The sequence below is a fragment of the Paroedura picta genome, chromosome 3 (assembly GCF_049243985.1).
Source record: "Paroedura picta isolate Pp20150507F chromosome 3, Ppicta_v3.0, whole genome shotgun sequence".
NCBI classification, from domain to species: Eukaryota; Metazoa; Chordata; class Lepidosauria; order Squamata; family Gekkonidae; genus Paroedura; species Paroedura picta.
The window spans coordinates 444,732-470,094 of record NC_135371.1 but is presented as its reverse complement, the minus strand read 5'-3'; the positions used below and the strand labels follow the sequence as shown (position 1 = coordinate 470,094).

General features: G+C 50.5%; 2 protein-coding genes across 9 annotated transcripts; both read left to right on the top strand.

Moving 5' to 3' along the window:
• On the top strand, positions 1-7,651 carry LOC143834054 (uncharacterized). Of its 4 annotated transcripts, none has more exons than XM_077330605.1 (2): positions 1-74; positions 1,976-7,651. In XM_077330605.1, exon 2 carries the CDS (start codon positions 2,022-2,024, stop codon positions 3,576-3,578), a length of 1,557 nt encoding a protein of 518 aa, XP_077186720.1. In that variant the 5' UTR covers positions 1-74; positions 1,976-2,021; the 3' UTR covers positions 3,579-7,651. The 4 variants fall into 4 exon arrangements, with proteins under 4 accessions (XP_077186720.1, XP_077186723.1, XP_077186722.1 ...); XM_077330608.1 differs by lacking the exon at positions 1-74 and adding an exon at positions 146-167; XM_077330607.1 differs by lacking the exon at positions 1-74 and adding an exon at positions 210-970.
• Positions 7,652-9,099: 1,448 nt separating this feature from the next.
• Positions 9,100-23,251, top strand: LOC143834082 (H-2 class II histocompatibility antigen, E-S beta chain-like). Of its 5 annotated transcripts, XM_077330666.1 has the most exons (8): positions 9,100-9,413; positions 11,789-12,064; positions 12,389-12,390; positions 14,710-14,989; positions 15,834-15,947; positions 16,891-17,016; positions 18,893-18,916; positions 23,081-23,236. In XM_077330666.1, the coding sequence occupies exons 1-8, from the start codon at positions 9,317-9,319 to the stop codon at positions 23,092-23,094; spliced, it is 933 nt and encodes a 310-aa protein (XP_077186781.1). In that variant the 5' UTR covers positions 9,100-9,316; the 3' UTR covers positions 23,095-23,236. The 5 variants fall into 5 exon arrangements, with proteins under 5 accessions (XP_077186781.1, XP_077186776.1, XP_077186778.1 ...); XM_077330661.1 differs by lacking the exon at positions 12,389-12,390 and having other exon boundaries at positions 9,105-9,413; positions 16,767-17,016; positions 23,081-23,251; XM_077330662.1 differs by lacking the exons at positions 12,389-12,390; positions 16,891-17,016 and having other exon boundaries at positions 9,126-9,413; positions 23,081-23,251.
• Positions 23,252-25,363: the final 2,112 nt, after the last annotated feature.

The following is a 25,363-nucleotide window of genomic DNA, read 5'->3' as shown; positions in this document are numbered from 1 at the left end:
CTAGAGAGGCCGGAAGTAGGCGGGTGGGCGGCGGGTCCCCCACGTGGAGCGCCGGAGGGCTCGGCCGGGATCCGGTGAGCGGGGCGGGTGGGGAGGGGGGGGAGAAGGCGTCCTTTGGGGCCCACCTCCAATTAGTCAAAGGACCACATGTGGTGCGCAGCCCACAGGTTGGGGATCGCTAATCTAACGCCATGGAGCTGGGAATCCCATCAGCCCCCTTTGAGACCAGTAGAGTTTTATTCCAATTCTAGGCTTTTGTGTTCACTTGGTTGGTGCCGCTGGACTGCCTTGTCCTGCTGCTTCAGAGGAGCTCGGCTGCCCACCTTGCGTGAAATAGCAGGCCGGCCTCAGCTCCTGCGTCCTCTATGTTGCCGTTAGCAGGTCATAGGTGGGGGGCCTTCTGGCCCCCAGAATCTGTTCGCCTTTTCTGCTCTTAGCCTAGTTAGAGCTTTGAGGCCAGGCAAGATCAGGCGATGGTGACCAACCAGTCAGGGTGCGGCCCTGCGGGAGCCTTCTCGAAAATTACCTCCTCCCTCTTGCTGTCTAGAATCCTAGAGTGGGAAGGGGCCCTGCAGGCCACCTGCTCCAATCCCCTGCTCGGTGCAGGATCAGCCTCCAGCATCCAGGATTTGCTGCTCCTCCTCTCCTGTAGCTCCACAGGTTCCCCAGATGAGCCAATGGTCTCATCCCTTATGGATGCTTTAGGATGCTCTGGGCTGATCCTGCGTTGAGCAAAGGGGTTGGACTAGATGGCCTGTGTGGCCCCTTCCAACTCTACGATTCTGTGATTCTTATTTCGGCCATGAAGAGATGCAAGGGCCTGTAAGGGGCCTGTTAGTAACACCAGTGTGTTGCAGTGGAGCTTAGCCCCACACATTAACCCTTGGACGGACAGGGAGTGCTTGGCCTCACAAGGGGGTTCCAGGTGGGCCTGCCCTTGACCTCTGCGTGGAAGACATCAGCTAGTCCAGTATGTGGCAGCCCAACTGTGGGCGGGGGCTGGCTGCTGGGATCACATATTGCCCAATTTGAAATCGCTACATGGGCTGCCGGTCCGTTTCTGAGTTCAATTCAAGTGGCTGATTGTGACCTTTAAAACCTCCAGCGTGGTGTGGTGGTTAAGAGCAGCACCCTCTAATCTGGAGAACTGGGTTCGATTCCCCACACCTCCTCCATCGGCAGTCACCTGGGTGACCTCAGGCTAGACACAGTTCTCTCTGAGTTCTCTCAGCCCATAAAGTGCCTGATGTGGGGAGAGGAAGGGAAGGCGATTGCAGTCCTCTTTGAGACTCCTTTCGGTAGTAAAAAAGTGGGGTATAAAAACCAGTTGTTCTTCTCTTCTTCCTGACCTGGGACCCACATACTGGCAGGGGCTGTCTCCCTCCTAGTGCCCCATGTGCCAGCTGGGGCCCCTCCACTTGGGGTGGCTCTCTAGCCTTGGCCAGAGCTCTGGCTCTATGGAAGGGGCTCCCTGAAGAGGTGAGGGGGACCCCTCGTTGGAGACCTTCAGGAGGCCCTGCAGGGGCAGCCTGTTTGCCAGGGCTTTGGGGGGGGGGTCTGTATTGGCAGGTGTCTTCTGCGGGGGGGGGGGAGGGCGGGGTGTGGATGTGCTATTTTATTTTTGTTTTTTAAATCCTTGTGTGGCTTCTTCAGTCTAGAATCCTTTTAAATTTGTAGTCTTTGTGTTCTAATTTGTGCTTTCATCTTGTTAAGTTGAGCTGTTGATTATTTGAGTGGGACAGGAGGGGCCACTGTCCTGACCCAACAGGGCTCCTTTTATGTGATCTGCAAATGCCTCTACTGGAGTCTGTGTTGGTTGCATATGAAAGGCCCCAAGCTCTGTGCCAGACATTAAAGCCAATCAAAGCCCATCCTTTAAGGCCTGGGCATATTCCCTGCTTCTACGGGGTGAGCTGGATTCGCTCCCTTGTTTGGGCTCTGCTTCTCCTCAAGAGGTATATCTTTCTTCCTGTAGGTGATGCAGCGAGAGCCAGAAAACCTGTGAAGAGCAGGGAGGGAGAATGACAGCAAAGCGGGAAAAGGAAAGGGAGTCTGTTGCTTTGCCAGGTGGCTCCTCAGAGGGAACTGCAGTCCAGGAAGAATACCACAAAGGAAACCTTTCCCTCGACCCTGGAAAGTCCCTTCTGGCTGGTGAACTCTCGGGGAGCAACTCAGGCCTCAGCATGTGTGATGGATTCGATGATGTGGAAGAGCCACAGAAGTGTCCCGCGGATGGAAAGAGTTTCAGTGCAAGTACTTGTCCCACCAGTCCCCAAACGACGCCTGCGGGGGAGAAACCCTATAAATGCTCCGAATGTGGGAAGAGCTTCACCAAGAGAGAGCACCTCACTTCACACCGGAGGACCCACACGGGGGAGAAGCCGTACCAGTGCTCCGAGTGCGGAAAACGCTTCAGCCAGAGCATCAACCTCGCTTCTCACCAGAGAATCCACACCGGGGAGAAACCGTACAGATGTTCCGAGTGCGGGAAGAGCTTCACGCAGAGGGAGCACTTGGCATCCCATCACAGAATCCACACCGGGGAGAAGCCGTATCAGTGCTCCGAGTGCGGAATCTCCTTCAGCCAAAGCACCAACCTCACTTCCCACCAGAGAATCCACACAGGGGAGAAGCCGTACGCATGTGCGGAGTGCGGGAAGAGCTTCAGCCGGAGCACGGATCTTGCCATCCACCAGAGGATCCACACCGGGGATAAGCCGTATTCTTGCACAGAATGTCGGAAGAGCTTCAGCCGGAGTTCAGACCTCGCCACCCATCTCAGGATCCACACCGGGGAGAAGCCCTACGTGTGCTCCGAGTGCGGGAAGAGCTTCAGTCAGAGATCTGCCCTCACTTTGCATTACAGGACGCACACCGGGGAGAAGCCCTACGTGTGCTCGGAGTGCGGGAAGCGCTTCAGTCACAGCAACAGCTTTACTGCCCACCAGAGGATCCACACAGGGGAGAAGCCCTACGTGTGCACTGAGTGCGGGAAGCGCTTCAGCCAGAACTCGGATCTTTCAATCCACCAGAGAATCCACACGGGGGAGAAACCGTATACGTGTTGGGACTGTGGGAAGACCTTCAGTCACCGCAACAGCCTCACGTCCCATAAAAGAATGCACACGGGGAAGAAACCGTACACTTGCTCAGTGTGTGGGAAGACTTTCAGTCAGAGCTCAGACCTGGTGATCCATCAGAGGATCCACACAGGGGAGAAACCCTTTGCTTGCCCAGAGTGCGGAAAGAGCTTTAGTCGGAGCTCAGACCTGGTGATCCACCAGAGGATCCACACGGGAGAGAAACCGTATCCGTGTCCAGAGTGCGAAAAGCGGTTCTGCCGGAGTTCAGACCTGGTTATCCACCAGAGGATCCACACGGGAGAGAAACCGTATCAGTGCTCAGAGTGTGGGAAGAGCTTCACCAAGCGAGAGAACCTGAATTCCCATCAGAAAATCCACACGGGGGAGAAGCCGTATTCGTGCCTCGTGTGCGGAAAGAACTTCCGCCAAAGCTCAGCGCTGACTTCCCACCAAAGAATCCACACAGGGGAGAAGCCAGGTTTAGAAGTGTTCTGAATAAACACTCAGAATAATTATTGTAGCTTCTCATCAAGGAATGCACACCACATTTGGACTCTGGGTGCAAAAAGGATTTTAACTGGATCTAAGATGCCCGGTCTCATTGAATAATTTCTAGGATGGGGAATCCCACGTATTTAAAAATGTTTATTGTGTGGAGATGACATTATTGTTCATGGCAATTGTACAGGTTGGCCACAGATGAGCCCAGGAAGCTGCCGTATGCTGAACCAGACCTCTGGGCCATCCGGGGCACCAGCTCTCCAGGGTCTCAGGCAGAGGTCTTTCACATCCTCTGATCTTTTTAGCTTGAGATGCTGGGGATCGAACCCAGGACCTTCTGCATGCCAACCAGATGTTCTGCCCCGAAACTGCAGCTCCTCCTTAACTAAAGTATTTTGCGGTATAATCCTGTTGGAGGGTTGGGGTTTGCCGCTCTTGCATAATGTGTTTTTGAAAATGAGACGATCATTGAGATACCGCATCTGTGTAATGAAGTTTCCCTTCAATATGGAATTTAATGATGAGGCCAAAACTTTGCATCAGGGGAAGGGGGGATTGATAATCTTTTGGGGACCTAGATGGGTATCCCGAAGGAACCTGCCGGGGTCTCTCTGCATAGAAGGCCTTTGTATTGGTCTGCCATCCTGGTCTATAACAATGTTTTGTTTATTCCTCCTTCTGCTGTTGTTGTTGTTGTTATGTGCGAAGTCGTGTCCGACCCATCGCGACCCCATGGACAATGATCCTCCAGGCCTTCCTGTCCTCTACCATTCCCTGGAGTCCTTTTAAGTTTGCACCTACTGCTTCCGTGACTCCATCCAGCCACCTCATTCTCTGTCGTCCCCTTCTTCTTTTGCCCTCGATCACTCCCAGCATTAGGCTCTTCTCCAGGGAGTCCTTCCTTCTCATGAGGTGGCCAAAGTATTTGAGTTTCATCTTCAGGATCTGGCCTTCTAAAGAGCAGTCAGGGCTGATCTCCTCTAGGACTGACTGGTTTGTTCGCCTTGCAGTCCAAGGGACTCGCAAGAGTCTTCTCCAGCACCAGAGTTCAAAAGCCTCAATTCTTTGACGCTCGGCCTTCCTTATGGTCCAACTTTCGCAGCCATACATTGCAACTGGGAATACCATAGCTTTGACTAAACGCACTTTTGTTGGTAGGGTGATGTCTCTGCTTTTTAGGATGCTGTCTAGATTTGCCATAGCTTTCCTCCCTAGGAGCAAGCGTCTTTTAATTTCTTTGCTGCAGTCCCCATCTGCAGTGATCTTGGAGCCGAGGAAAATAAAATCTGTCACTATCTCCATTTCTTCCCCATCTATTTGCCAGGAATTGAGAGGGCCGGCTGCCATGATCTTTGTTTTCTTGATGTTGAGTTTCAAGCCAACTTTTGCACTCTCCTCCTTCACCCGCATCAACAGGCTCTTTAGATCCTCTTCACTTTCTGCCATTAGAGTGGTATCGTCTGCATATCTGAGGTTGTTGATATTTCTCCCTGCAATCTTGATCCCAATTTGTGACTCCTCTAATCCCGCCTTTCTCATGATGTGCTCCGCATACAAGTTAAATAGGCAAGGCGACAGTATACAGCCTTGCCGAACTCCTTTCTCAATTTTGAACCAATCCGTGATTCCATGTTCAGTTCTCACTGTTGCTTCTTGACCTGCATATAAATTTCTCAAGAGACAAATAAGATGCTCTGGTATTCCCATCTCTTTAAGAACTTGCCACAATTTGTTGTGCTCCACACAATCAAAGGCTTTAGCATAGTCAATGAAGCAGAAGTAGATGTTCTTCTGGAACTCCCTAGCTTTTTCCATGATCCAGCGTATGTTGGCAATTTGATCTCTAGTTCCTCTACCTCTTCGAAATCCTGCCTGTACTTCTGGAAGTTCTCGGTCCACATATTGCTGGAGCCTAGCTTGTAGGATTTTGAGCATAACTTTGCTAGCATGAGAAATTAGTGCAATGGTGCGGTAGTTTGAACATTCTTTGGCATTGCCTTTCTTTGGGATTGGAATGTAAACTGACCTTTTCCAATCCTGTGGCCATTGCTGAGTTTTCCAAATTTGCTGGCATATTGAGTGTAGCACTTTTACTGCATCGTCCTTTAAGATTTTGAATAGTTCAACTGGAATGCTGTCACCACCACTAGCTTTATTGTTGCTCAGACTTCCTAAGGCCCATTTGACTTCACATTCCAGGATGTCTGGCTCCAGGTCAGTAACTACCCCACTGTGGTCATCAGGGATGTTAAGCTCGCTCTTGTATAGTTCTTCTGTATAATTTTGCCACCTTTGCTTAATCTCTTCTGCTTCTGTGAGGTCCCTACCATTTTGGTCCCTTATCATACCCATCTTTGCATGAAACGTTCTCTTCATATCTCCAATTTTCTTGAAAAGATCTCTGGTTCTCCCCATTCTATTGTTTTCTTCTATTTGTTTGCACTGTTCATTTAAGAAGGCATTCTTATCTCTTCTAGCTTTTCTCTGGAATTCTGCATTCAATTGGGTGTATCTTTCTCTTTCTCCCTTGCCTTTCACTTCCCTTCTCTCCTTAGCTATTTGTAAAGCTTCCTCAGACAGCCATTTTGATTTCTTGCATTTCTTTTTCTTTGGGATGGTTTTAGTTGCTACCTCTTGTACAATGTCGCGAACCTCCGTCCATAGTTCTTCAGGCACTCTGTCTATCAGATCTAATTCCTTAAATCTATTTGTCACCTCTACTGTATATTCGTCGGGGATATGATTTAGTTCGTACCTGAGTGGCCTAGTGCTTTTCCCTACTTTCTTCAATTTACGCCTAAATTTTGCAACAAGAAGCTCATGATCTGAACCACAATCAGCTCCTGGTCTTGTTTTTATTGCCTGTATAGCACTTTTCCATCTTTGGCTGCAGAGTACATAGTCAATCTGATTTCTGTGTTGACCGTCTGGTGATGTCCATGTGTAGAGTCGTCTCTTGGGTTGTTGGAAAAGAGTGTTTGCTATGACCATTGTATTCTCTTGACAAAATTCTACCAGCCTGTGCCCTGCTTCATTTTGTACTCCAAGGCCAAACTTGCCTGTTATCCCAGTTATCTTTTGGCTTCCTACTTTAGCATTCCAATCCCCCATGATGATAAGCACATCATTTTTTGGCGTTGCTTCTATAAGGTGTTGTAGGGCTTCATAGAACTGATCAACTTCATCCTCTTCAGCAGCAGTGGTTGGGGCATAGACCTGGATCACTGTGATGTTGAATGGTTTGCCTTGGATTCGAACTGAGATCATTCTGTCATTTTGGGGATTGTATCCCAAGACTGCTTTTCCTACTCTCTTATTGATTATGAAGGCTACTCCATTTCTTCTGCGAGATTCTTGTCCACAGTAGTATACCTGATGGTCATCTGAATTAAATTCACCCATTCCTGTCCATTTTAGTTCACTGATTCCTAAAATGTCGATGTTCAGTCTTCTCATTTCTTGTTTAACCACGTCCAGCTTGCCTTGATTCATGGATCTGACGTTCCAGGTTCCTATGGAATAAAAATCTTTACAGCATCGGACTGTCTTTTCGCCACCAGTTACTTCCACAACTGAGCGTCCTTTCGGCTTTGGCCCAGCCGCTTCATTCATTCTGGCGCTACTCGTACTAGCCGTCTGCTCATCCCCAGTAGCATAGTGGACACCTTCCGACCTGAGGGGCTCATCTTCCGGCGTCATATCGTTATGCCTATTGGAACTGTCCATAGAGTTTTCATGGCAAAGATACTGGAGTGGTTTGCCATTTCCTTCTCCAGTGGATCACCTTTTGTCAGAGCTCTCAGCTATGACCTGTCCGTCTTGGGTGGCCCTGCACGGCATAGCTCATAGCTTCACTGAGCTACGCAAGCCCCCTTGCCACAACAAGGCAGCGATCCTTGAAGGGGGTCTTCTGCTGTGGTTGTTGTTAACTAGAACAGACCTGCGTGTCCTTTGATTCACTGGTCTCTTTTCTCTTATTCTGCACATTCTTTGTTTTTCAGATTGTCTTAAATCGTTATCTTTCCTTGTACCTGACCACGCTCTGTCACTTGTAGTCCGTCCCCACCCCCAAAAAAAACCTGATTCCGCGGTAGTGTGAATAAAGCCTTTCGTTTTTATTCTCAGCCTTCACCTGTGTTCCAACTTAATACCCTGTGACCAATTTGAAATTTAAGCTTATCATACTCCAGTTTAGTAGATGCAGGGAATGCGGTGGATGTAGGATATCTAGATTTGAGCAAGGCCTTTGATAAGGTCCCCCTTGATATTCCTGTGAGAAGATTGGTACGAACTGGGATGGACAAGGTCACAATCAAATGGATTCGTAATTGGCTGGATGATAAAACCCAAAGGGGGCACATTGATGGTTCTCCTTCGTCTTGGAGGGAAGGGACCAGCCGTGTCCCGCAGGAGCAGCTTGAAGGACTAGTCTTCATGCCACAGTCCAGTTCTGTTGGGACCAGATGTTCAGGGGATGCTCCAAGCTCCTCTTCCCCTCTTCCCTGCTCCTAAAGTATCTGAGGGTTATATCAGGGCATCGTGGACTATGGTCATTTATGACCATAGGGACAGCCCCCTTGAATCCCAGAATGTGAGAGTAGTGAAAAGGGCAAAGTCTGTGTGGGGAATTATTAGGAAAGGGATTGCAAATAAAATGGATGCTATCATAATACCCTGGTACAGATCTATGGGGCGGCCTCATTTGGAATACTGTGCCCAGTTCTGGTCATCATCTCTCGATATGGACATCGCCACACTGGGAAAAGTAAAAAGGAGGGAAAGGCTGAAGACTCTGGAAGATTTCCCTTTGGAAAAGGAGACAATTAACAGACGGGCATGATAAGAGTTTTATAAAAGTATGTACAGAGGTCGAGGGAGTTGACAAAGAGAACTTTGTCTTTCCCAAAATTCTAGAACTCAGGACAAACAAAAGGAAATATATGTTTAGAAGAAGAAGAGTTGGTCTTTATACCCCACCTTTCACTATCCAAAGGAGTCTACAAGTGGCTTCCCTTTCCTCTCTCCACAACAGACACCCCACATGTGAGGGAGGGGAGGTTGAGAAAAGAAGAGGAAGAAGAGTTGGTTCTTATGTGCCGCTTTTCTCTACCCGAAGGAGCATCAAAGCGGCTTCCACTTGCCTTCCCTTTCCTCTCCCTGCAAGAGACACCCTGTGAGGTAGGTGGGGCTGAAAGAGCCCTGAGATTACTGGAGAAGGAGGAGGAGGAGGAGGTTCATAGAATCATAGAATCATAGAGTTGGAAGGGGCCATACAGGCCATCTAGTCCAACCCCCTGCTCAACGCAGGATCAGCCCTAGGAGTTCAGGGATGCCCGTCTTCAGGTGGGACCTGGGAACCCCCAGAATGGCCCCTCCTCTCCAGACTGCAGCGATCAGTCCCGCTCCCCCCCCCCCCGAAGAAAAGGGTTGCTGGGGAGGGGGGAACTGGGGCCCTGGGGCCCTATTCCAATCCCTCCCCCAACCCCGCCGTCTGCAGGCTCCGCCCCAAAGTCTCCCGGTTTTCCCCGTCGCGGGGCAGAGCAGCCTAGGCGGACAGCGCAGCCCATCTCCCCAAGCGGGGCGGCCACGAACGCCCCTGCCAGAGACTAGTGACGCTGCCCCGGACGGAATTCCCATTGGTGCGCTCTCTCTCTCCCCCCCCCCAACACAACCCCCATCATCGCAGGGAACGGGGCAGGGTTGCTTGTGGGGCTGGGAGTGGGGCAGCCGCCATGGGGTCCGGCCTGATCCTGCCGGGGGCTCTCCTCCATATGGCCCTGCTCGTCCCCTCCGTGCTCCACGGAGCAGAAGGAAGAGCCACTCCCCCAGGTAAGCAGAGCCCCTCGGGGTGGGGGCTGGGAGACAGGAAGGAAAAGACCCAGGGGCTCCCTAAAGGGCTACATTTTGAGTCTTGGGGCACCTTGAAGACCAGCCAAGTTTACTTCTGGGTGTTAGCTTTGCTCAGCATGCACACTTCTTTGGGCACCCTGAAATGAAAGTCACCAACCACTGTAGAGAGCGGTGAAGGTGTTCCCAGGCAGGGAAAATTAGTTCAACATGAGCAATAAAGGTAGATAAGAATAGATGAAGGCAACTGGTAAGGCCTGTGAACAGAAGCAAATTAACTTACCACACAAGCAAAGAGTTCACAATCAGATGCGAGAACTGAACAAGGCAGCATGTGTTGTGAGTTAAGAACCCGATATCTCTGTTAAGCCCTGGGGATTCCATTGTCCTGAGTGTTGTAATAACTGAGCCATCTCCTCTTCTAAAGTGGCCAGGGTATACCTGCCCCGGACTCTGGTGTGTCTGCTACTCTCTTTGGCCTCATTTCCCTTGGAGAAAAAAAAGGTTTCTCTCCCCAAACAAAGGAAGGACTCTCCTATCAGACTCCACCCCACACTTGCTCTGGAGCCTTCAGCCGGTCTGGGGGCCAAGTTGAAGGGCTCCAGCCCACCCGGCTCAGACTCTGTGGCACCTGCCAGTCTACACTGGATCCTTCTCTTCTGGGCTCAGTTAGCCGGCTGCAGCGGGGACTAGGCGGTGGTCCTCCACTGGAGGGGGGGAAGGGGCTTAAGGAGCACCAAACCTTGAAGGACTGGCATGTGTGTGTGTGTGTGGGGGGGGGGGATGGGGCTGCAGAATTCACCCCCTCTCACGCTCTTGGGCTCACCTCTCCCCCTTATTTGTCCATTAAGAGCGTCTTTCCAAAGGGAACTGGCTGCTGGTGCTTCTGCCTGGAGACTGATGATGCTGCAGAGGGGGGATCCTCATTGGCCAGCTTGTGTTTTCTATTCTCCCAGATGAATAATGAACTCTCCCCCCACCCCCCACCCAAAATATCCCAGTCCAGGGCAGACAGACCACCCCCCTTTGCAGCGGAAGCTCAGCTACTCTGTTTGGAGCAGGCAAAGCTCACCAGAAAAAAAAAACTCCTGCAGGTTTGAAAAGTTGGCATCGTTCCCTGATTGGCGATAGATGCTCCAGTGCCCCAAATGGACTTCAAACACCCCAAACCAGGATGTCTTTGCAAGAGGAACCCGTCATAAGAGAAGGCTGAAGCAACCTATCCCGTGTCTCTGTGACAGAGCTCATCACAGAAGCTTGCTGGGTGTCACACTCTCAGCCAGACCTACCTTGCTGGGCTGTTGTGAGGAGAAAATGGAGGGCAAGAGAACAAGGCAGATTTGGGAGTGAGGCTGGGCATGGCCTTTGTTACAAATTCTGAATGGCTTTATAAGGACTGCATCCTTTGCCACAACACGATAAGATGGTCACTGACCCGGAGTCTGAACTGGGACCTCTAACGTCTGTTCTGCATGTAGAACCATAAAGCAGATTGATTTTCCACCACCGTGCATGCAGAGGTGGGGGAGGGGGGGAACACCCTTGGCTGGATTATGGGGAAATATTTTTAAAAGCCCTCCTTCTGCCCATCATATCTACAAAGTCTTAAGTACATTCTGCTGCCAAGCAGGATAAAGGTAGGAAGGACCTGAGACCGAGACTTGGAAATAAATGGGGTGTGTGTGGAAGAATTAGGTGGGGGGGGGGGGAGACAGAAGGGAATGTGAGAACTGCAAGAAAGAAGGAGAAGAATTAAGGACAAGGGAAGGCAAGGTGGGCCCCCCTTGCTCCAGCACCCATAGTCCTGCTTTGCCAGGAAAGGAAGAAGGAGGCTATTTGTGCCGGGGCCTTGTCAGGAGGCTGTGAGCCGGCCACAGTGTAGCAGCAGCCATCCGTGGGCTGCCTGGTCTTGCTCCTCGGCTGGCTTAGTGCGATCTGTTAGGCAAGCTGGCTTCATTATCGGAGGAAGGTTAGTCTAGCCGACAGCAGAGTGCTCCTAGACGTCCCTGCTCACATCGTGGCTGCAGACAGAGCTGCACAGGGGCCCTCCAGCTGACTTGGCCCCCTCCCCAAATTTTGACCCCCCCCCCATGAGTAGCCCTGCTTGCACCTGCTATCTGCCTCCATGCATAGAAAGTGGCTGGGGTTTGCTCCAGCGTGGCACTTGTCCCAGCGTGGGGACTGCAGGTCTGGGTAGCCCCATAAGATGCTGCTTGTTTCCAGAGGGGAGGCTGAGCTGTGTCTGTTTTTTTTGGGGGGGGGCTATCTCTTGCTGCCTGCCCCCACCCAGAGCAAGGGGAGTCCAGCTGCCCGCTCCCATTCGGCCTCGTGGCCTTCTCCCCCCCTCCCCTCCACAGACGCCCTCTTCCTGTACCAGGACAAGGCTGAGTGCCGTTATGCCAACGGGACGGCGGGCGAGGTCCGGTTCCTGGACAGGCACGTCTACAACCGGCAGGAATATGTGCGCTTTGACAGCCGCCACGGGTGGTTTGAGGCCGTGACCGAGCTGGGTGAGCCCGATGCCCAGTACTGGAACAGCCATAAGAAGTTCTTGGACAACGCCAGGGCCGCCGTGGACTTCTTGTGCCGCTACAACTACAAGGTCTACAAGGAGTTCTTCGCTACCAGGAAAGGTGAGTGGGGCAGGGGGGGGGGTATGTGGCACAGGCCCCCTTTCCCAGAGAGCCTCCCTGCACTGGCCCCAGAAAGGCAGGGAAAGTTGCTGGTCAGCGCAGGGGGCATTTCCCTCCTCCTGCTGCCCTTTTTGGGGGATCCTGGCTGGCGGAAGCCTGGGGGGGGAGTGGAGGCCACACAGGAGCTGCTTCACAGATGGAGTCCAGCGGCACCTCTAAGACCAAGAAACTTTTCTTGACAGCATAGTCCTTCTTGTGCATGCCCCCTTCCTCAGATGCAATGCAGTGGGAACTGCCAGTCCATCCATGTAGGCAGAGGGTGAGCAGTAAATGAACGTACGGCATAATGAAGACGTGGAACAGATTCAAAAAACAAACCGGAATAAGAACCTTAGTTTATGTGGTCACCATATAGCTCAGTCTGAAAATCAGACGTCTGTGAGTTCTAATCCAGCTCTGGGGGTTAACTTTTAGAGAGCCGGAATGGTGCAGTGGCTAAGAATGGCGGCCTCTAATCTGAATATCCTGGTTCGATTCCCCACTCCTCCTCCACATGCAGGTAGCTGGGTGACCAGTCATGGTTCTTTTAGAGCTGTTCTTGCAGAGGAGTTCTCTCAGAACTCTCTCAGCCCCAGCTCCCTTGCCTGGTGTCTATTGTGGGGAGGAGAAGGGAATAGTGATTATAAGCTGCTTTGGGACTCCTTCGGCGAGTGAAACGTTGGGTATAAATAAAGAGCTCCACTCTATCTTCCCTTGGGCTAGATTCCAGGGGGAAACGTACTGAAGGAAATGAAGAGCAACCAGGAGGCAGCCTGGAACGCAGAGGATGATCAACGGAGCTGCCGCCATGCAGCACCCCCCCCCTCTCTCTCTCCTTTGAAGGGGGGGGGATTGGCTGTGTTGACCAGCCCAGAGTGATGCATCCGGATCTTCTTTCCAAACTGCGTTACCTTCTACTATTCATTATTTTACTTTACTATCTACTATTCTAATCTATTATTCTAAATAAGCTATACACTAAAGGGCCGTATAGCCCTTCTGGAGGGTTGGGGTGTGTGTGGGGGGGAGGGGGTTGCAATTTGGTTAACCAGGGGGGAAAAATCAATATTTTCTGGTATTTTCTACGATTAATTCAGATTAGAGAAATTGTATCAGCTACCAGCATAGTTTGTTCAGGGATATTCAGCAATGCTGCTCAGCTGTCCATCTCCCTCCCCCCTTCCAGGAGCGAGGAAGTGAAATGGACTGCCAGAATGACTTCCAACCATTTAAACCTAACAGCTTGGCAGGTCTGCCTATCAGCTGCTTGGTTTAAATGGCTGGCAACCATTTAAATTGTGTAGTTTGCTCCCCCCCCCTTTCCAAGCAAGGGAAAGCTAAGTGGGCAACTAAATGGCCACCAGCTATTTGAACAACAGTTGAAGGGCAGACTTGCCAAGCTGTTACAATAAAATGTCTGTAAGCCATTTAAGTGATCAATTTTGTTCCCTTCTGCCTTGCAGCAAGAGGGAGGGTAATCAAGGATCTCTGGATCCTTGGGTCACCAAGCTCTCAAATAAACTACACACCAAGAGAAACCAAGTCTGTCCCTGAGTTGGGCCATAGCTTTAAAATATATATATAATTTTTCCCCTGTCTCTAGTCTATTGTTATTGTTCCAAATGACAAAGACCTGTTTTTTGGGTGAAATACCATTTTTTCCTGAGTGCAACTGGGGAAAAAAGAATTTTTTTGTGCATCCCTCTTAGGGGAGAAATACAGTTGGAAAGACTGAATGAGGTAGGCATATGTTGTGAGCAAAGCAACCAATATCCCTGTTCTGTCCTGGGGGTTCCATTGCTCCAGGTGTGGTAATAACTTGCAACTCAATGATTTCCCTTTTCTGTCTGTTCTTGAAGTTCCTTTGCAGTGGAACAGATATTCTGAGCCCCCTCCCCCCCAATATGCATGTCTAGGAAGGGTGAAGTGTTCTCTCGCAGGTTCCTTGTGATTTTTGATTTGTGTCCATTTATCCTTTAGTAGAGTGCTTGACTTGTTTGCCCTGTAGAGAGAACAGAAGTTGGCACTGAATGGCAAAAACGATCATAGAACACGACCACGTGAATAAGCTTCTGTGGGTTTGGCCACTGTGTGACACAAATGAGCCATTGGCCTGACCAGCACAACTTCTTCTCTCATGTTCTTGAGAAAAAACTCCCAAGAGATACCTTCAACCAGGAGCCAAAGGAGAATTTAGGGGCCCCTTAAATGTCCAGTTAATTCCCAGAAGCGTCTTCGCAGTCTGAACTGAATTCACAGGTGCTGCCCAAGGAGTCAGCAGGTGATTGCAGGTTATCAGAAGGTGAAGAAGGCAGGACAGGTTGGTGGGGTGGGGGCCTGATCCTGCAGAGTAGCAGTGAGTGATTGGGAATGGGAAGCCGGAAGGGAGAGAGGCACATTTGTGAGTCCGTCCATGTGGATTTGGGCAGGGTCCGGAAGGTGAATTCATGGGCCATCAGTTGTCAGGGTGGGGAGGAGAACCCGAGGATGGTGTCAGGAGGAAGAGATCGACTGTGGATAGGACAACCTCTCCCTCTCCTCCATCTGCCTGCAGTTTCCTGGTTCTCCTGCATCTCCGAAATATCCCCTTCTTCCCCTCTCTGCAGGAGCCCACAGTGAAAATCTCCCACACCAAGGGCGACCCACAAGCCCACCACACCCTCCTGATCTGCACTGCGGCAGGATTTTACCCCTCGGAGATCCACATCAAGTGGCTGAAGAACGGGCAGGAGCAGACGGAGGGTCTGGGCTTCTCGGAGAAGTTTCAGAACGGAGACTGGACCTTCCAGGACCAGGTGCTGCTGGAGACGGTGCCCGAGCGGGGAGACATCTATGCCTGCCAGGTGGAGCACAGCAGCGTGAAGAAACCCATCACTGTGCAGTGGGGTAAGAGGCCGGAGGGCTGCCCCATTTCAGTTCTTCACTTGGGTAGTGGGAGCACGGCCTGCCAACCTCCAGGTGGTGCATGAATTACAAAGGGTTTCCAGACTGCAGATATAACTTCCCCAGCATGAAATGGCTGCTTTCAAGGGTACCGTCCATCGATGGTGCTCCAGCCTTCTGTGGCTTCTCCCTTCTCCAAACTCCACCTTCTCCGAAGCTCCATTCCCAGATGCCCAGGAATTCCCCAACGCAGAGTTGGTAAAATAGTGAAAACAAAGGGCTTCAAAATGGTGCCCCCCCCAGTCCTTGGGCAGTGGGGAGGATGGGGATGGGACCCTCATAACTACGGGGGCCCCTCTAACACCCTCCGGGCTCCCTTTGGTCACCATCTGGGGCGTCTGGCAGGTGCCTGGCCCCAGCAGGGCCTTCTCAGTCGTGGCCCCTGGCCTGTGGATGGCACCCAGGCCCTGACGAATTTCTTAGCTTTGTCCACATGTTTGGAATGTTTTTGTGAGTGGTGTGGATCTAGCTTCATGTTTTACTCCCTTGACATTTAAATGTCAATGTTTTGAAAGCCAGCGTGATGGTAGGATTAGAAATGGCAGCCTTCGTCTTCTTCCTTCTCAGAGTTTACTTTACTGACATGCTTTTCATGTTGTCAGTCACTGTGATGCCCTTTGGGTGAGCTGCAACTAAACGAACAATCCAGCAGACCCTCGGGCCTCCCGGCCCAGCCGCCTGTGAGATCAGATGCACGGGTGGACTGTGACCAGATCAAATCCCCCCCCCTTTGTGGAATTCCTAAACTGAGCTGTTTTTTCATCCAAAGTCTCTTCTTTCCCCACAGAGCCGCGGTCGTCGAACTCTGCCCAGAGCAAAGTGTGGATGGGGGCTGTGGGGGCCGCCCTGGGGGTGGCCTTGGGGGCCCTGGGAGTCTCCTTCTATCGGAGGACCAGGCCAGGTGAGGGGGGGGGAGGGATGGAGGGCGATTTGAGAGGAACAAGGCAGGGAAAGTGCTGAAGTGGGGGGGGGGCTGCAGCCTCCCTCCCCTGCCCAGGAGTTTTGCAGCTTCTGCTCCCCACTGGCAGCCCTCTGAACTGGGCCCCCTCCGTGGAGACCTGGGAGTCCAAGGGGGTGGGGTGGGGGGGTCAACATTATCTCCTCACCCCCAGCAGTCCAGGTTTGGTTCTGCATCCTCATCCACCCTCCTCCCGTTAAATCCAGGACTCTCCTCCCTTCAACCCAGCAAACATCAGAAGCGTGCATGATGGGTAGAGAGTTGCCAGCTCCAGGTTGGGAAAACCAGGAGACTTTGGGCTGGGGCCGGAGGAGGGCATGGTGTAAAGAAGGGAGAGACTTCAGTGGGGCACAAGGCCATGCAGCCCCCTTTCCCAATCAGCCCTTTTCTCCATGGGAGCTGATCCTTCCTGCCTGGAGAGGAGCTGTAATTCCAGGAGGTCTCCAGGTCTCCCATGGAGGCTGGCATCCCTAAATGGGTACCAAATAGGGAACCGAACTGGGGTATGTTGCTGTTGGCAGAACTCTGTTGGTTTTTTAAAAACTTATCCTAGAGGACAAGTTTGGTGGATTCTCCATCTTTGGAAATGTTTAAGCAGAGGCTGGAGAGCCCTCTGACAGGGAGGCTGATTCTGTGAAGGCTCAAGGGGGTGGCAGGTTACAGTGGAGGAGCGATTGGGATGTGAGTGTCCTGCATGGTGCAGGAGGTTAGACTAGATGACCCAGGAGGTCCCAACATGATTCTGTGATTCTATGATTCTAGGATGAGAAGTCTGCGTGAAAGAGAGTCCTTGAGGATTAAATTCTTGGTCTGGGTGGACAGTCAAGCTGGATTCTGGGGGAGGCCGTTCCTGAACCTCTTACTTGTCTTCCACTCTTATCAAAAGGAGATTGGGCAGAGCTGTGGAGGCCTGATAAGACCTCACTTGGAGTCCTGTGTTCAGTTTTGGACAACACAACTGAAGAAAGATGTAGAGAAACTGGAGCATGTCCAGAGGAGGGCTACGAAGATGGTGAGGAAAGGTTGAGGGAACTTGGTCTGTTTAGCCTGGAGAGAATCATAGAATCCTAGAGTTGGAAGGGACCTCCTGGGTCATCTAGTCCAACCCCCTGCACTATGCAGGACACTCACAAGCCTCTTGCTCATCCCTGTAACCTGCCACCACCTCCTGAGGAAGCCTGTCCACTAAGAAATCGCTCTAACTGTCAGGAACTTCTTCCAGAGGTTCAGATGGAATTTATTTTGAATTAATTTCATCCCATTGGTTCTGGTCCGTCCCTCTGGGGAAAGAGAGAACAACTCTGCTCCATTCTTTCTATGGCAGCCTTTTAAATATTTGAAGATGGTTATCAGATCTCCTCTCAGTCGTCTCTTCTCTAGACTAAACAGACCAAGCTCCCCCAACCTTTCCTCACACATCTTGGTCTCCAAACCCCTCACCATCTTTGTTGCCCTCCTCTGGAAACATTCCAGTTTGTCAACATCCCTCTTCAACTGGGGTGCCCAAAACTGAGCACAATACTCCAAGTGAGGCCAAACAAGAGCAGAATAAAGTGGTACCATCACCTCCCGTGATCTGGTCACGATACAGCCCAAAATCCCATTTGCCTCTTTAGCCACTGAGTCACACTGCTGACTCATGTTCAATGTATGGTCTACCAAGACTCCTAGATCCTTTTCGCACATGCTACTGCCAAGACAAGTCTCCCCCACCCTATATTTCCTACCTAAATGCAGAACTTTACATTTGTCCCTGTTGAACTCCATTTTATTCCGTTTAGCCCACTTCTTGAGCCTATCAAGATCATCCTGTATCCTGATTCTGTCTTCTGTTGTGTTTGTTGCCCCTCCTAGTTTAGTATCATCTGCAAATTTAATGTTCCCCCTCTTATCCCTCATTCAAATCATTTATAAATATAGATTCAAGTGGGTAGCCATGTTGGTCTGTCTGAAGCAGCACAACAAAATCAGAGTCCAGTAGCACCTTTAAGACCAACAGAGATTTATTCAAGGTGTGAGCTTTTGAGTGCACGCACTCTCCCTCTAAAGAACACAGGCTCCCAGACACATCCCTGGGGCACTTGACTTGTCACTCTTCTCCAAGAGGATGCTGAACCATTTGCAACACCCTCTGAGTCCCATCTGTCAAGACTAAGAGGTGATATGATCACCATCTTCAGATACTTGTAGGGCTCTCACGTAGAGGACGGAACAGAGTTGTTTTCTGTTGCCACGGACGGTCCGACCAGAACCAATGGGTTAAAATTCATTCCAAAGAATTTTTGGCTCAACATCCAGAAGAAGTTCCTGACTGTCAGAGCGGTTCCTCAGTGGAACAGGCTTCCTCGGGAGGTGGGGGGTTCTCCTTGCTTGGAAGTTTTTAAGCAGAGGCTAGAGAGTCACCTGACAGAAATGCTGATTTTATGAACTTGGGCAGATGGTGAGTGGGTGGGCCAGAAGGAATGTGCCAGTGTGCAGGGGTTGGACTAGGTGACCCTGAGGTCTCTTCCAACTCTGTGATTCTATTAAAAATCTGTCAGTGGCTACCAGCAGTGGTGGATGAGGGAATTCCCACCGTCTGGGGCAGTCAAATTCTGAATCCCAGAGTGAGGAGGCCACATCAGCGGAAGACCAGCAGGGCTCTCCTGATGTTCTTATGGAGACCTCAGCCTCTCTGCCTTATTGCTGGCCCTGCAGAGGAACTGGTCGGTCACTGTAGGAGACGGGAGGCTGGACTAGAGGGACCCCCCCCTGATCTGACCCAGCAGGACTCCTCTGGCATTCTTATGGAGCGGGACAGTTCATAGTGCAGGAGACCCACAGAAACCACCCACCTGCAAGGCTTTGACAATCTCTCTCTCTCTCTCTCTCTCTCTCTCTCTTAATAGTGGTTCCCGCAGCACCAGCAGCAGGTAAGGCTGGCTGTACATCGCCTTCTCATAATGTGATTTATTTTTAATCCTGTTTGGCATGAAGGAACTAGACGAAGTTTTAACTGGTTCTCCAAAGTCAGCCCCCCTTCAAGGATCGCTGCCTTGTTGTGGCAAGGGGGCTTGCGTAGTTCAGTGAAGCTATGAGCTATACCGTGCAGGGCCACCCAAGACGGACAGGTCATAGCTGAGAGCTCTGACAAAAGGTGATCCACTGGAGAAGGAAATGGCAAACCACTCCAGTATCTTTGCCATGAAAACTCTATGGACAGTTCCAATAGGCATAACGATATGACGCCGGAAGATGAGCCCCTCAGGTCGGAAGGTGTCCAATATGCTACTGGGGATGAGCAGACGGCTAGTACGAGTAGCGCCAGAATGAATGAAGCGACTGGGCCAAAGCCGAAAGGACGCTCAGTTGTGGAAGTAACTGGTGGCGAAAAGACAGTCCGATGCTGTAAAGATTTTTATTCCATAGGAACCTGGAACGTCAGATCCATGAATCAAGGTAAGCTGGACGTGGTCAAACAAGAAATGTCAAGACTGAACATCGACATTTTAGGAATCAGTGAACTAAAATGGACAGGAATGGGTGAATTTAATTCAGATGACCATCAGGTATACTACTGTGGACAAGAATCTCGCAGAAGAAATGGAGTAGCCTTCATAATCAATAAGAGAGTAGGAAAAGCAGTCTTGGGATACAATCCCCAAAATGACAGAATGATCTCAGTTCGAATCCAAGGCAAACCATTCAACATCACAGTGATCCAGGTCTATGCCCCAACCACTGCTGCTGAAGAGGATGAAGTTGATCAGTTCTATGAAGCCCTACAACACCTTCTAGAAGCAACACCAAAGAATGATGTGCTTATCATCATGGGGGATTGGAATGCTAAAGTAGGAAGCCAAAAGATAACCGGGATAACAGGCAAGTTTGGCCTTGGAGTACAAAATGAAGCAGGGCACAGGCTGGTAGAATTTTGTCAAGAGAATACAATGGTCATAGCAAACACTCTTTTCCAACAACCCAAGAGACGACTCTACACATGGACATCACCAGAAGGTCAACACAGAAATCAGATTGACTATGTGCTCTGCAGCCAAAGATGGAAAAGTTCTATCCAGTCAATAAAAACAAGACCAGGAGCTGATTGTGGTTCAGATCATGAGCTTCTTGTTGCAAAATTTAGGCTTAAATTGAAGAAAGTAGGGAAAAGCACTAGGCCACTCAGGTATGAACTAAATCATATCCCCGACGAATACACAGTAGAGGTGACAAATAGATTTAAGGAATTAGATCTGATAGACAGAGTGCCTGAAGAACTATGGACTGAGGTTCGCAACATTGTACAAGAGGTAGCAACTAAAACCATCCCAAAGAAAAAGAAATGCAAGAAATCAAAATGGCTGTCTGAGGAAGCTTTACAAATAGCTAAGGAGAGAAGGGAAGTGAAAGGCAAGGGAAAAAGAGAAAGATACACCCAATTGAATGGAGAATTTCAGAGAAAAGCTAGAAGAGATAAGAATGCCTTCTTAAATGAACAGTGCAAACAAATAGAAGAAAACAATAGAATGGGGAAGACCAGAGATCTTTTCAAGAAAATTGGAGATATGAAGAGAACGTTTCATGCAAAGTTGGGTATGATAAGGGACCAAAATGGTAGGGACCTCACAGAAGCAGAAGAGATTAAACAAAGGTGGCAAAATTATACAGAACAACTATACAAGAGCGAGCTTAACATCCCTGATGACCACAGTGGGGTAGTTACTGACCTGGAGCCAGACATCCTGGAATGTGAAGTCAAATGGGCCTTAGGAAGTCTGAGCAACAATAAAGCTAGTGGTGGTGACAGCATTCCAGTTGAACTATTCAAAATCTTAAAAGACGATGCAGTAAAAGTGCTACACTCAATATGCCAGCAAATTTGGAAAACTCAACAATGGCCACAGGATTGGAAAAGGTCAGTTTACATTCCAATCCCAAAGAAGGGCAATGCCAAAGAATGTTCAAACTACCGCACCATTGCACTAATTTCTCATGCTAGCAAAGTTATGCTCAAAATCCTACAAGCTAGGCTCCAGCAATATGTGGACCGAGAACTTCCAGAAGTACAGGCAGGATTTCGAAGAGGCAGAGGAACTAGAGATCAAATTGCCAACATACGCTGGATCATGGAGAAAGCTAGGGAGTACCAGAAGAACGTCTACTTCTGCTTCATTTACTATGCTAAAGCCTTTGATTGTGTGGAGCACAACACATTGTGGCAAGTTCTTAAAGAGATGGGAATACCAGAGCATCTTATTTGTCTCTTGAGAAATTTATATGCAGGTCAAGAAGCAACAGTGAGAACTGAACATGGAATCACTGACTGGTTCAAAATTGAGAAAGGAGTTCGGCAAGGCTGTATACTGTCGCCTTGCCTATTTAACTTGTATGCAGAGCACATCATGAGAAATGCGGGATTAGAGGAGTCACAAATTGGGATCAAGATTGCAGGGAGAAATATCAACAACCTCAGATATGCAGATGATACCACTCTAATGGCAGAAAGTGAAGAGGAACTAAAGAGCCTGTTGATGCGGGTGAAGGAGGAGAGTGCAAAAGTTGGCTTGAAACTCAACATCAAGAAAACAAAGATCATGGCATCCGGCCCTCTCAATTCATGGCAAATAGATGGGGAAGAAATGGAGATAGTGACAGATTTTATTTTCCTGGGCTCCAAGATCACTGCAGATGGGGACTGCAGCAAAGAAATTAAAAGACGCTTGCTCCTGGGGAGGAAAGCTATGGCAAATCTAGACAGCATCCTAAAAAGCAGAGACATCACCCTGCCAACAAAAGTGCGTTTAGTCAAGGCTATGGTATTCCCAGTTGCAATGTATGGCTGCGAAAGTTGGACCATAAGGAAGGCCGAGCGTCAAAGAATTGAGGCTTTTGAACTCTGGTGCTGGAGAAGACTCTTGCGAGTCCCTTGGACTGCAAGGCGAACAAACCGGTCAGTCCTAGAGGAGATCAACCCTAACTGCTCTTTAGAAGGCCAGATCCTGAAGATGAAACTCAAATACTTTGGCCACCTCATGAGAAGGAAGGACTCCCTGGAGAAGAGCCTAATGCTGGGAGCGATCGAGGGCAAAAGAAGAAGGGGACGACAGAGAATGAGGTGGCTGGATGGAGTCACTGAAGCAGTAGGTGCAAACTTAAATGGACTCCGGGGAATGGTGGAGGACAGGAAGGCCTGGAGGATCATTGTCCATGGGGTCGCGATGGGTCGGACACGACTTCGCACATAACAACAACAACCAAAGTCAGCGAGGCTTTGTGCTTCCTTGTGGGCATTCCCAAATACCTTACATTAGCATCTCTGTCACCCTCCCAGCAGCCCTGCGAGGTAGGCCATCCCCACTCCTTAGCCAAACTTTGGGGTCCCTGTCTGTGTACTGAGGGCTGCCAGTCTGGATCTGCCTGGCACAGCATCAGCTCTGGACCCACCAGCCCCTCAGCAAGAGGGTCTCTCAGAAGGAGAGGGAGCGGGAAGGGGACTGGGGTGGAGGGCTGGGGGTCCCAAGTACTGTGACCAGTTGGGACAGTGGGAAGAAATGGGAGGCAGATCTACCATCCATCCTATGGCAGTTTCAGCCATTAAGTGACCAGACAGTTGAAACCCAATGTGGTTAAAGGATCAGCCTCGGATCAGAGAGACCCCGGCTCTAATCCCCACCCTCCCATGAATCTCATGGTCATTTTGAGCCAAAGACACAATCTAGCCTACTTTACAGGGTTGTTATGAGGAGACAAGAAGGGTGTACTAAGCTGCCTTGAGTCCCCATTGTGGAGAAAAGTGGGGTATAAATACATTTCAGGGTGCAGTGGGGACCTTTCCCCAGCCCAGCAGAGGGGGGTCTTGATATGATATTCCCCCGGTGCTCCTCAGAGTCCCCCTTCAGCCCCCCAGAGCCAGAGAGGTGGTGCTTTCATTTCAGCCTGAAGGGGAAAGGTTTTCTTGGAGTGGACTTGGCCCATAACTCTTCTGGCCTGGTGGGGGGTGGGGGGTGGGGTGGGGGGATTCTGCCACCAGAGTCTTTTGTCCTAAGTCCGGTTCAGTTGTCTTCTCACCTTCTCCCCCCTCTCCTCTTTTCTGACAGGGCTCATCCCTTAGTCCCAAGGCCTGCAGACCTTCCACTGAGGAAATCGCTTCCTTCCTTTGGACGATCCTGCCCCCTCCCCCTCCCCTTCCCCTCCCCCTCACTGAGTTCACCTGTGTCCAGGCAGCAATTTGGCCGAATGTTGTCTAAATAAAACATGCCTCCTTTGGAGAGAGTTGTGTGCTGAGGTCCAGCGTAGCCCTCCAAGCTCAGGTCCGAAGCCCTCCTTGTGGACATTTTATCTCCCCCTTTCTCTGGGGAGCCCAGAGCACATTTCAGGCTTCTCACCCCGCTCTCCCTATTCCCCCCTCACAACAACCCTGTGCGGTAGGGCTGACCTGACCCAGATGTCCACTTCAGAATTGCCAGAGGTGATTTGCCCTTGCCTGTCCAATAATGGCTGGTACTTTGACACTTGTAAAAAGCTGATGTTAAAAGTTGCGTCTTGATAAAGCAAAGGGGTAAAGTGAAAGGAAATATCCTCCAAGAGCGATCTGGAGCTGGCCTACCCAGCAGGGAGCCCTCCTGTCTCCAGTGGCCCCCCTCCTACCAGCCTTCATCGTGGGAACTCAGGGCCCCGTCTCTTTTTGAGAGATCCATTTCTTTGGATGGCATCTTAAACACTTATTAGCCGCTTTTCTACTTTACAGAACTCAAGGCTGTTTACAAGGTACATAAGACACCGAAGGGAGAAAACAGATGGGGAGAGAAGGGGGAGAGAGCCAAGTTCCTGGAAGGGGAGGGGTCCCTGCAGGGCACCCTCAGGACACAACCCCCACCCACCCACACACTCCAGATCTCCTATGCAGCCCATTCTTCTGGTAGCAGACCCTGTGGGGAGTCCCGTCTGAGTAAAAACAGGGGTATTTCTGGGAGGTAGCTGTCCAGCCTCTGCTGAAAAACTTCCAAAAAGGAGAACCCACCACCTCCCGAGGAAGCCTGTTCCAGGGAGGAATAAAACCCTGTTTTCCGGATTAGAAGTCACCACACTTAACCACTACACAAGGCTGGCTGAAGGGTGGGTGGGTGGGTGTCCTCTCTGCCTTTTATGCCGTGCCCCCCCCCACCCCACCCCCAGTATCTTTTTCAGTCTGGAAGGAGATTTTCTTCCTCCAGTGCAGGATCTATAATTGCGGGAGAGGGAGAGGGAGCGGATTGGGCCCCTTCAGGAAACAGGAAGGGGGGCTCTATTGGGTTTAAGGGTAGAGCCCTTGAGGGGAATACTGGGATTTTGATTTCTATCCATATCTTAACGGGGAGGGGGGAATATGACAAAATCTGTTGGGGAAGCTGGTCAACTTACACTGATCTCCCAGCTAGAAGACGGGATATAAAAGCTGCCAGCCAGGTGACCACGGCAGTTTCTTAGTTTTCTTCTTCTTGTTTCAAATAACGAGACCTACCATCTTTTGATCTTCTGAAGTGATGCCGGACTGGTGACTGAATGACTGACTTTTTCCCAAAGTCAGACACCATCTTTGATAGTAACCTTTTCTCTGCCGGGAAAATCTCCTCTTCAGAGATACACGTTCTTTTCCTTTTCTCTACATCAGGGGTAGTCAACCTGTGGTCCTCCAGATGTCCATGGACTACAATTCAGTTTTGTAGTCCATGGACTTGTAGTCCATGGACATCTGGAGGGCCGCAGTTTGACTACCCCTAGTCTACATGAAGTTAACAATCTGGTTGTCACATTCTTTATTTGGATGGTCACAATACAGAAGGAGCCATTCCTGTACATTTTCTGAGGTATGAACCTGAACCTGGACAGAGGGACAGTCCGTCTAAATCTCTCTCTTCTCTCTCTTGCAACCAACCGCCAAAAGCTGGCTGCCAGCTGGCGCATCATGCCAGCCTCCAGGGGGGGCCTGGGGATCCCCCGGAATGACCCTCTTCTCTCCAGGCTGCAGAGATTAGTCCCCAACCCCTGGGAGAAGAGGGCTGCTTGGGAGGGGGGACTCTATGGCCTTTTGCCCCACTGAGGCCTCTGCCCTCCCCAACTCCACCCCCAAATCTCCAGGAGTTTTCCAACCTCCCCCCACCCCTCACCCGTGGCCAAGCAGGCCCTGCAGAGAGGGAGATGCCTCTTGGAGTTTTCTGCAGCTGAGCTCTCCAGAGCTTCTGAGGGAGGGGATTTTGTCCCTGATGTTGAATGAACTGGATGGGGCTGGAAAGGAACATCCCAAATCCCCTTCCCTGCGGACCTGGGAGCTGAATGAGCTTAAAGCCCAAGGAGCCCCCTGAAGAGGCAGCCGGGGCATTTCGGGGCAGGAATACCGGGGA

Excerpts from the sequence above, each read along its gene's own strand:
- LOC143834082 (XM_077330661.1), top strand. The coding sequence starts at position 9,317 with ATGGGGTCCGGCCTGATCCTGCCGGGGGCTCTCCTCCATATGGCCCTG. Across the intron at positions 12,065-14,709 it reads GTTCTTCGCTACCAGGAAAG|GAGCCCACAGTGAAAATCTC; the intron begins GTGAGTGGGGCA and ends CCCTCTCTGCAG. Across the intron at positions 17,017-18,892 it reads AGAGGAGGGCTACGAAGATG|TGGTTCCCGCAGCACCAGCA; the intron begins GTGAGGAAAGGT and ends CTCTCTTAATAG.
- LOC143834054 (XM_077330605.1), top strand. The coding sequence starts at position 2,022 with ATGACAGCAAAGCGGGAAAAGGAAAGGGAGTCTGTTGCTTTGCCAGGT.